The sequence below is a fragment of the Triticum dicoccoides genome, chromosome 1A (assembly GCF_002162155.2).
Source record: "Triticum dicoccoides isolate Atlit2015 ecotype Zavitan chromosome 1A, WEW_v2.0, whole genome shotgun sequence".
NCBI classification, from domain to species: Eukaryota; Viridiplantae; Streptophyta; class Magnoliopsida; order Poales; family Poaceae; genus Triticum; species Triticum dicoccoides.
Genome location: NC_041380.1, coordinates 116,847,331 through 116,857,808, shown reverse-complemented (window position 1 = coordinate 116,857,808; position 10,478 = coordinate 116,847,331). Strand labels below are relative to the sequence as shown.

The 10,478-nt window shown below is 42.7% G+C and overlaps 2 protein-coding genes across 4 annotated transcripts in view; one reads left to right on the top strand and one right to left on the bottom strand.

Annotated features, from left to right (window-relative positions):
- LOC119365883 (autophagy-related protein 18d-like) overlaps positions 1-4,809 on the top strand; it is a 5,830-nt gene extending 1,021 nt beyond the window's left edge. The window contains exons 2-5 of the mRNA XM_037631534.1: positions 194-935; positions 1,118-1,352; positions 3,666-3,789; positions 4,305-4,809. Coding sequence (XP_037487431.1) covers positions 246-935; positions 1,118-1,352; positions 3,666-3,789; positions 4,305-4,413 — 1,158 coding nt within the window. The 5' untranslated portion in view covers positions 194-245 and the 3' untranslated portion in view covers positions 4,414-4,809. The remainder of the gene's footprint in view (positions 1-193; positions 936-1,117; positions 1,353-3,665; positions 3,790-4,304) is intronic.
- A 982-nt stretch (positions 4,810-5,791) lies between these two features.
- Positions 5,792-10,458, bottom strand: LOC119365865 (DNA-directed RNA polymerases II, IV and V subunit 11-like). Of its 3 annotated transcripts, none has more exons than XM_037631514.1 (7): positions 9,956-10,458; positions 9,176-9,251; positions 8,950-9,022; positions 8,543-8,632; positions 8,371-8,449; positions 8,197-8,292; positions 5,792-6,127 (listed from the first exon to the last, which is right to left on the bottom strand). In XM_037631514.1, exons 3-7 carry the CDS (start codon positions 9,000-9,002, stop codon positions 6,086-6,088), a joined length of 360 nt encoding a protein of 119 aa, XP_037487411.1. In that variant the 5' UTR covers positions 9,003-9,022; positions 9,176-9,251; positions 9,956-10,458; the 3' UTR covers positions 5,792-6,085. The 3 variants fall into 3 exon arrangements, with proteins under 3 accessions (XP_037487411.1, XP_037487421.1, XP_037487405.1); XM_037631524.1 differs by having other exon boundaries at positions 9,176-9,242; positions 9,960-10,458; XM_037631508.1 differs by having other exon boundaries at positions 9,176-9,242; positions 9,956-10,457.
- Between the last annotated feature and the right edge of the window lie 20 nt (positions 10,459-10,478).

Below are 10,478 nucleotides of genomic sequence, written 5' to 3'. Positions count from 1 at the left end.
TACTTGCTAGTAGTTTCATTAACTTCAAATCGCAATCGCAGTAAGAAGTGCCTTTGAATGACTATTGCAGTGTTATACAGCCCACAAACAGAATATTCCTAGCAGTGCTTTCTTGCTTGATTTCCCTGATAGAATTCAGTTCATGCTTGCCATCTATTTTTGAGGTCCTAAGAGAACCAAACACCCGCTGCAGGTGTTAAACCGGGATATTCCGAAAAAGGGCACCTGCACAATCTGGTGTCATCATGACATCGCAGGTATCCCCGTCACAAGGCGCAGGTGGCAGCGACGTCGAGGACGAGGATGTTGAACTGTTCTCGGTTAATTGGAACCAGGACCATAGTTTCTTCAGTGCTGCCACAGCCAATGGCCTCAGGATGTTTAGTTGCAAACCATTCAAGGAGCAATTAAGGAGGATTCAGGAGGACGGAGGATTTCGAATTGTCGAGATGCTGTTCCGCACCAACATATTTGGCCTTGTGGGTCAGGGAGCCGACAAGCAGTATCAACAAAACAAACTCACCATCTGGGATGATTGCCGTAACGTTCTCATTGGTGACTTCTCATTCAAGTCCAACATCCGAGCTGTCAAATTGTCCAAGGACTATTTTGTGGTTGCTCTCGAGCACGAGATACATGTTTACAGTTTTAAGACTCTGAAGCTCATCCATCTTATTGATACCACGTCCAACCCGAAAGGATTGTGCTGCCTCTCGCATCATGCAGACATTTCAGTGATGGCCTGCCCTTGGAGGCGCCAAGGAATTGTCCGGGTTGAGCATTTTGGGTCGAAGGAGACCAAGTTCATCACTGCTCATGACTCCAACATTTCATGCATGACACTCACCGTGGATGGTCTCCTCTTAGCAACAGCCAGTGTTAGGGGTACTTTGATCAGAATATTCAACACGATGGACGGCGCTTGTCTGCAGGAGGTGAGGCTGCGGAATACTCTTCTTTTTTCCGTTAGTTTCTCTTAGTGCTTCATAGGATGAATCTTTGTTCAGTGTCATCTTTTGAGTTCTCTTGAATTGTGACTTGTGTTTTGTGCATAATCTATTTACTTTATATGTTTCAGCAATGGGAAGTTAATGGTTTTTCTTGTCGTAATATTTAGGTGCGCAGAGGGGTGGACAAAGCTGAGATATATAGCATTGCACTATCACCAAACCTGCAGTGGTTGGCAGTGTCTAGTGACAAAGGCACAATGCATATTTTCAGTTTGAGAGTGAGGCCTAGAGGGAAAGATGCAAGTAATGGGAAATCTGCAATTGCTGGTCGACAGATGGATCGTAGTTACTCATCTGGTTCTGTTGGGTCCAATGCGAGCTCATCATTATCTTTCATGAAAGGTGAGAGGATACTCTGCTTCTTCTAGTGAACCTTTCTAGTTGATTTGATTGCAATCTTCTGGAGTATTAGATTATCTCAAAATCTATGTTTTTAAGGCGACGCCTTACCACCTTAGGGAGGGGGGGCGCTTTGGCGCCTAGGCGACGCCTAGGCGGGCGCTTTGGACGCCTAGGCGCCCAAAGCGGTCGATTTTCCAAAGCGGAGGGGGAGTGCTTCGACGCCTAGGCGTCGCCTTAGGGACGCTTTAAAAACATAGCTCAAAATTTAAACCACTTTGAAAATACGCATTATTACTTTTTCAATTGATCATTTTCACTAGCCTTTTGTGAATATATATAAATTTGCACTTTCAGTATTCTTTCAAGACTGGGATCATGCATTTATTTACCTCATAGCAAAGTCGATCTGTCTTTTGGTGCTAACTTAGCATGATCCTAGATTCTAATTGGTAAAGTGGCACATCTGTTTTCATTTGCTAAGATCCCGATGCCATCAAAATGTTGTGCCAATTGGTAAAACTATTATTTGAGTCTTGCTGGTCACTATATGTGATAATATAGGCCGAAATCACTGTTCTGACCTTCTCAGCGATCTTTGTCACAAATTGAACTCGACATGAAAGTATTTCACGATCTGACCCTTTTAGAAACGCCACAGACCGCGGCGTTTCCGCTCCACATAGAAACGCCGAGCTGTCTTGCGTTGCAGCTCCACATGTAAACGCCGAGGTATATCGTGTTGCTTCTCCACATGGAAATGCCAACCGCTTTGGCGTTTCTGTCCTATATGGAAACGACATTGGTTTTAGCGTTTCATGTGTGGTAGTACTCCACAGCTCGATCGGGAGGAGCATGTATTGATTAGCACAGACTGCAACTCTCTCCGGTGCAGTTTCTGTTGAATGGGCTTCGTATTCAAGCTTCACTCGTCCAGTCAGTGTTTGTTCCTGCTGCGAATCGGTTGCAGTTGATTCTCTGTGGCCCACCTCTGTTTACAGTTGAAGTGACTGGACAATGGAACTTTATTGGTTAGTGGGACACAGTACAGGTGCAGCAGGCGGCACGTCCAGATGCAGCGAGCCAGCGAGTGAGAGTGCTGATATCAGTGACTACGAAACACGCATGAAAATCTGGTAGCTAGCTAGCTGTCAGTGTGTCACATGCGAGTACTTGTGCTGTATGAAATGGACCCGATGGACTCTTTCTCTGTCATGACAATGAGTGATAGATAAGAATATTTCTCTTCTCTCGCCATCCAATGTGGGCGTTGGACTTGCTTGAACACAGCAGGCCATGGTGACCTCTTCTGTACTAGCTCCTGCAGCTAGCTTGCTTCAATCATCAGTACAATATAGGAATAGATAGCTCTAGCTAGCTATCTGATTCCTTGTATGATTCACGAGGCTGGCCAGGCTAGAAAGTAGAGTAATGGTAGTCTACACTGATCAGTGTGTATAGTACTGCTGCCACGTTCGGACCGCTGCGTTTCCACGTACTACCACATATGAAACGCCAAAGGCGATGGCGTTTCCATATAGGACAGAAACGCCAAAGCGGTTGGTGTTTACATGTGGAGAAGCAACGCGAGATACCTTGGCGTTTACATGTTGAGCTGCAACGCAAGAAAGCTCGGCGTTTCTATGTGGAGCGGAAACGCCACGGTCTGTGGCCTTTCTAAAAGGGTCAGATCGTGAAATACTTTCATGTCGAGTTCAGTTTGTGACAAAGATCGTCGAGAAGGTCAGAACAGTGATTTCGTCCGATAATATAAGGATAGGCACAGTACTTCCTGCACTTTTCTATCCCGTTCTGTTCTTAGCTCACCAGATTCTTAAACAGTGCTCTCCTTGTTTCATTTCAATCAAAATGGAGCCTAGCAGTTTGCTTGTGTTCTTGTAATATGTTGTGTTAGCCGTGTGTTCCCATTTGTTTGGACTGGTAATGGCATCCATAGACATCAATATTTCCGATTTAAGATACGGATAATGACAAATAAGCATAGCAAAGGCACGCCATGCTATTTCAACGTCCGAGGCTTAGGTGGAGTCCATCGTGTCCTGCATTTGTTGTCGTACCCAAACATGATCTGGCAGGCAGCCATTTGTGCTATATTTGGTACATTACTGTACAAATGAATCCCTTTTGTTTAACTGATATTTCTACGTTGGCTTGAAGTAGCAGGGAACAATCGCATGGCATGTACATCTGCATGATAGCTTGTGAAAGAGAAAATCAGTATTGAAACTGAGAATATTTTGCTCTCTCCCATCTTATCTTGAGTATATTCAACTTATGCACATTGAATTTTTCCAGGAATTGTCCCCAAATATTTCAGTTCAGAATGGTCATTTGCTCAGTTCCGTTTACCCGAAGTCACACGCTATATTACAGCATTTGGAGATCAAACCACTGTGATGATGATCGGTCTGGATGGCAGGTACTCTGTTTTTTCACAAAAATTGTTTAACGAAGTACAAGAAAACTAGCATTTTCACCAACACTGGTAACCAAATGAGATTCGTTCCATGCCTCTTTTTCTATTAGTGGCATTGCCTATTTCTAAAAAGACATGATTACAAGGAAAAAAGAAGCTAAGAGCTATATAATTTCTAACAATTTGACGCCACCTTGATGTTTTCTTCTATTACAAAATGATGCGCGTGAAGTCGTTCTACTTGGACATTCATGATCATCAATTGACATAGCACCGTGTAGTTAGATTTTTTCGAAAAGGAGGACAGCCCCCATTTTGGGAAAAAAAATCTAACTATGTACTGGATCTCATTTAGGTTAGCTGGTGGGTAAATAATTTTCGCAGCGGCATAAGTGGTGGCGATAGATGGGCCTTGATGACTTATCCTTCGTTAGCTAATGCATTATCTTGTACTTGCATATGCTGGGATTTGATTTTCACTAATTGCATCGGTCTTTTTTTGTGTGTGGCATGTTTAGTTTCTATAGGTGCAGCTTTGACCCTGTAAATGGCGGGAAGATGGTGCTGGATGAATTCATCCGGTTTATGAAACCCAGCATGTCCCGATCCAGGACTCCAAACACCTGAGGAGCTGAGTTTCGTGGCCATGGCGATCATGCCATTCTCTAACTACATGTACATATAAGATTTCACCAAGTCCACCATGTATATAGTCGCGGGTTAAGGAGAAGTGGGTATTCAGCGCCATCTTTTTCCTTCAAGGTTGGTCCCATGTGTGTTTTTGTTGACAAACCTTTGGCGTCGCGTTGCCGATGATGATCAAATCCTTTTGGTTTGGGGAAACCATAGTCCATTTCGTGCTACACGTCAGCCGAGCAGCGTTGCAACTTTGTCACGCTCTTCAAGATGATGGTCAGACTGTTGATTTGCCTCAGATTTGTTGTAATCGGTATCTTCTGAACCTCGGCATTGGTTTCTCTTGTGCTGATATCCAAAGCATCAGTTCTAGTGGTTTTCACGACATTTGCTGAGATTTTAATCCGAGGGTACAAGCTTGCAAAAGCCTGATTGTTCTAGTAAAAGAAATCTTGTGCCAACAAGACGAGAAGTTTCAGAAAAACTAGATGGGAATTTTTTTTTCCGAGAAACTTTCAATCATGTTCAATCATGGTAGTATAAGGAACAACAAATGTAATAAAATTAAAACCATGTACGTGGACCACCTAACGACGACTACAAGCACTAGAGCGAGCTGAAGGCGCACCATTATCATCGTCCCTCTCTCGTCGGAGCCGGGCAAACTTTGTTGTGGTAGAAAGTCAGGAAGTCGCCATGCTAAGGTCTCATAGGACAAACATATCCATCTTAGACTAGCACCGACTGAATCCTGCGAGATCCGACAAAGACACACCTCCACACGCCCTTCGATAATACTACGCAAACCATCAGAATAGGGATAGAACATGGGAGACATTACTCCCACTAAGGAACATTGCAGCCGGCACACAAATCCAACCAAGACGCTAAATCTAACCAGAACAAGACCCCTCCCGCCGGCAGAGGGCCGAGATCCTAAACACCTTCATGACCAAGAGGCTATCGGAGATGGAGGGAGCTCCTCTGATGTACGGCGCCTGCCGTTGGGCCATTGACAGGTGAGCCAACTTCCAGTCAGGCCCATGAGTCAGTGACGAAAGGGCGCCCTGCCGCACGGCAGGGGATCCTCGTCCATCAGAGATGGGGCTGACCGGCCACGGCGCCAACAGGGGGAGAAAGGGCTTGTCTCGTGGACGAGGAAAGAGATTGCGGGGAACATGATGATACGTTGCTTCCACGATTCCATCTATGCTCCATAAACCGCGCAGGATACCTTAACGAGCGTTGCTTCACCAGCAGCCGAGACCAAAACTGTGTCGCCATCGTGATCCAGGCCAAGCAGACGAGATCTTCGCCCCGGCGGCCGTTGCTCACGCCTGCGCTGGGGTCGCTGGGCAAATAAAGTCCGACCCGTTTAAGTTGGTTACATTACATTGGCATAAAATTCATGTAGTACAGTACAAAATGATCCAAGGACTGCTTCAAACTCGGTCCGTACCCTCTATCCAACCTCACAAGAGCGAGCAATTCAGCTAGCAGGCGCATCAAGTGTACAATCATACGCAATCCCGGTCGCACATGCAGATACTCTACGAGTTCAGACTCATCGACAATCCTTGAGTTCTTTTCTTTCTACCGCAGTTCAGACATCAGATATAAACTAGCAAGGATTTCACGTTAATTAGCATCCAACACCAGCGGCCTAGTAGCCCTGCTTCATCCTTTCGAATCGCGTCTTCTCGTCCTGTAAACAGAAATCTCAAAATGTCAGTGGCATATCTCGTCAAGTCTTCATATGCATCCGCAGAAATTAATTCAACTGGAACGACCATGTCCAGATCAATTTGGAGGATGGCTGAAACTGTACAGGCACCGGCAGTCTACTATAAGTAACAAGAAACCTGACAGATGTCAGGCAAAGCATCATATTTTAACATCTTCTTAGCTTCCGGTGCTCGCAACATAAGGAATATCTAAATCCAAATCCACAGATTCGATCTAACGAATATGGAGACATGCCATATGATTTGGAAGTTCTATCCATTCTTCCCCTGACAAAGAGAAGGTGCACTGGGAGTGAACTACGGCGGCAGAGCACCCTGGGCAATTGAATTAGGCAGTTCAAATAATATGTGGGCCATTATTTCTGTCTTAAATGGTTGACAAGTGAGATAAGAGAGACTCAACATCTAAAGTTTTGCTTGGCGGTGGAAACATACATAGTCTATTAACGATACAAACTAGGCTGAAGATACAAATAAAAGGAGCAAATCACATATAGTCTACTATATCCTTAGTGTCTCCTAACACAGATACCCTTTTTGAGTCGCACAGCATGAAGTCATCAATCATCACTACCAAATAAACACACTAGGTATTGTTGTCCTTATTTAGCAGCCATCAAATTTTGTGAAAGAAAAATCTTTCCCAAAAGTCACCACTGTTTGGATCGAAAAAGGAATGGCCAAGTGAGCTCAAGACAGACATTTTTCCTCATTCAAAGCCTTCAGAATGACCCAATTCTATAAAACTAACAGTAATTTAAGAAAGTTTCCATTATATGTATTATTCCTTGTTTTATGCCAACATTACAAACAAATTGGACGGTAGTGCCATCACGCGCAAACAGACAAAATTTGCCTCTATTTAGCAAAACACTAATTCAGAAAAGGTGAAGCAACCTGGGAAACTAAAGATGACACTCCCTCCGATCCATATTCGCTCCAATGGATGTATCTAGCACTGAAATATGTCTAGATACATCCATTTCATCGACAAGTAATATGAATCAGAGGGAATGTTTATGTTAAGGAAGATGCAGCTCCAGGGAGTAACATAACAAGTTCTACATGTGCAAACTAAAGATGCAACTTCAGCCATAACAAATACTTGAAATTATACTGATGGAGTTAGAAGGTGGCCTGTTTTCTTATTACAAAAGAAAATATAGCGCTAGCAATGAATGAATTGGTAATCTTCTACAGAAGCAATTGCCAATAATTGTGACGTGCCTAGTTAATAAGTAGTACTGTACATGATAGCTATTTGTGCTATTACACAGCAAAAGAAGAAAGTATCAGCATGCTCTCAGTTTTTTTTTGAACCCTCGCATGCTCTCAGTTGTTGTGTGATCAAGAGCTTAGCTTGGAGCAAGACGATTTGCAACCAAAGTATTCAGGGAATTTCTAGACCCGCAATCTTAGTTTCTTATTCTGTAAGGTGCAACTTTCCGACAGGTTAACTTTATGCTTAGTGGCAGTGTAAGTAGCAAGTCAACTGACGGCCTAAAGAGCAATGCACATGAAAACAGCACGATGTTGTATAGAAATCTTAGTGTAAAGGAACATTAATAGCCCAAAACATGAATACTTATTTCTGGATGGTTGTTCCCTGTCTGGGAAGTTACAGTAAACAGTTAATCAGCACCAACTATCATTGAAGATCAATAGTGACTTGTGATGGATTCTAAAATTAACAGTATCTATGAAATAAGAATGGCATTCAGCTATATTTAGTTTTCCTAGTTTTTCCAAGGACTGGTTGGTTGAGAGATGTTTGCACTATTTAATTTCTGTTTTACTTCCAAGACTACTCATTTTACGAGAGAAAGTACAGAACTAAAAGCAGCATATTTTTCCAATGACAGTACAATAAAACAAATTACATTGTACTAACTCTACTCAAATATATTGGCCATGAAAATGCAAATTTAATAGCACAAGACACTAGCTTTTATACAGGCCCACACTATTCAATGCTATATTGGAGGCTACAAAGAGTAGCTAACTATTGAGCTATGGACAAGAAACAGACCTCAAAAGCTTGCTTCAGGTTCTCGAGCTCCTTGTCTAGATCATTGATTGCTTGGGTATACGCCTGCGTTGGGGAGGATTGGCTTGCAGTATGGATCTGCCCACATAATAAAACATGAGACTAGTAAACTCTAATCCGACAAAGGAATAGAACAAACATAAATATGCACCCTACCCTAACAATGATCTTGTACTGAAGGGGGTGAGGCAGCTTATAGCCAGCAAAGAGAACATTTGGGTCCCTGTGCAGCTGCCTGCAGAATCTCATAGATATAGAAGAACATTATAAGGTGTGAACTGATGAACATAACCAAGGAAAAAAAGGCACGCAGTTTATCTACACTTACATGCGGAGGATGTTGCCAATGGTGTGGTCCTCACGTTCAATTGTGAAAGATGCAGCATTCATGATCTTTGTATCCTTCTCAAAGGACACCCTGCATTACATGAATATACATAATAGCAAGGATTACATCCATAATCAAAACAGCAGGTAGAGACTACCACAAGCCTTAATAATTGTAATAAAAGTAAAAAAAAGGTTCAAAGCATCAGATTTTCATAACTGCATGCCAAAAGGATCACCTGAACAGGTGCAAAATGGCTATTAATGACAGAATTTAAATGCTTAATAATTATTTAAAGGAAGTTGCATCCCACTCCTTTTTCACAAAAATGTCTATACCTGACAAAACACAATTGAAGCATTTTCTAGAAAAATGTTGGAGAAAGTTTGGTGTTAGAATAGACTCACTTCTTTGTGCCCTCAGGCACGACGAAGCGCTCATAGCGGTCAGGGGCATTCATCTCCAATCAACACCTGGCTCCTAAAATACATCGATACGGATACGTGTATCAGTATCGGGCCAATATGGATATGTAAATTCGTCATTTTGGAAAAGCGCTAATACGGGGATGCATTTACTATTTTTTAATTCACAAAAATAATATATGTATAGAAGCTAGGAACAGCAGATTACCTTCTTGTTTGCTCTACTGTGGATGCTGGAGCAGCTCCAAGCCCCTCCAATTGACAATCTTGATGCCCTGTTCCAACTCCAAGTTTCAAAGGGGTAGAATTAGACTTTTAGTAAGTGTAAAATGCATCAAATCAAATCATTAGCTAGTTGTACATCTATCATGGCATAACACAAAAGGTGGAACCTGAAGATCAATCAGCTAACATGCAAAAGGAGAAACAATCACTTTAAACGGAAATATTTTAGGTCTGACTGTTAAAATTAACAACATAGCACAATAATACCACTGTATTCCCAATCATAAACAAAGTACTAATGTGTTTACCAATTCCGGCCAGTATAACCAAAACAAAGCTCCTGCTCTCTCAAGTTGCATGTTACTGCTAACTGCTAAGCTTTGGTTTCAGGTAAAGACAATGCAGATAAAACAACTTAATCTTTTCCTTTTCATATATCGTCAATCATTGCATGTTTCACTGCTAACATGTTTAAACCAAAACATTTGCTCATCTGAAAAAAAAATCAAACTACAATTTGTAAAAAATTGCCCCTACAAGCATTATCACAAACACCTATCAAGCAAAATCCTTACACATGTTAACTTGAACATGCACTGGAAAAATCATGCAGCAAGTAGTCATCTAGAAATAATCATCGTTATATTCTCGCAATATCAAATACAGTATACAGCAAGTGCTCATCCAATACAAAAATCAGGAAAAAAATTGAACAAACAGAGGATGGAAGAGGAAGGACGAAGGACGAAGGGTTGGTGACTACCTGCCTATGGACTGGTCGGCGGCGTTGCTCCGGGCGGCGGCGTTGCTGGGCGGGAGCGCCTGCTCCAGGGAGGGAGGCGCTGCTGGTGGGAACGGCTGCCCGACGGAGCGAAGCGCTGTTGGGATCCTGTACCTGCGGCCGGGCAGCGGAGGCTTCGGCCGACTGGGCGAGCCGCGGCGGTGGGCCGGCGGCTACTATGAACCCTAGATCTCGCGCTCGGGGAAGGAGGCTCGCTTTTTCTTTTCTTTTTTTATATTTTTTTTAGTTCACTGATTAATATTTTAAGTATTACATAGACAACTGGACATGGAATTAAGAAAATAATAAAAGCCTACAATAGTTACACAACTAGACGTAGAACGACCCGTAGGAGACAAAATCTTTCCCTATATATAATAATAAAGCGATTATCGCTTCTGCCCGCCTGTTCATCGTCATTTAAATTACCCTTGAAGTTGGCGAGAATTACCCACCAATGCCACGCATAAGTGCGAAAAACGATTCGTCGTATAATGACCACGTC

What these genes read in the sequence shown, in the direction of transcription:
- LOC119365865 (XM_037631514.1), bottom strand. Translation starts at nt 9,002, where the DNA reads ATGAATGCCCCTGACCGCTATGAGCGCTTCGTCGTGCCTGAGGGCACA. An exon ending in ATTGGCAACATCCTCCGCAT is followed by an intron (nt 8,450 to 8,542) that starts GTAAGTGTAGAT and finishes GAGATTCTGCAG; the next exon opens with GCAGCTGCACAGGGACCCAA. An exon ending in ACCTGAAGCAAGCTTTTGAG is followed by an intron (nt 6,128 to 8,196) that starts GTCTGTTTCTTG and finishes TTCTGTTTACAG; the next exon opens with GACGAGAAGACGCGATTCGA.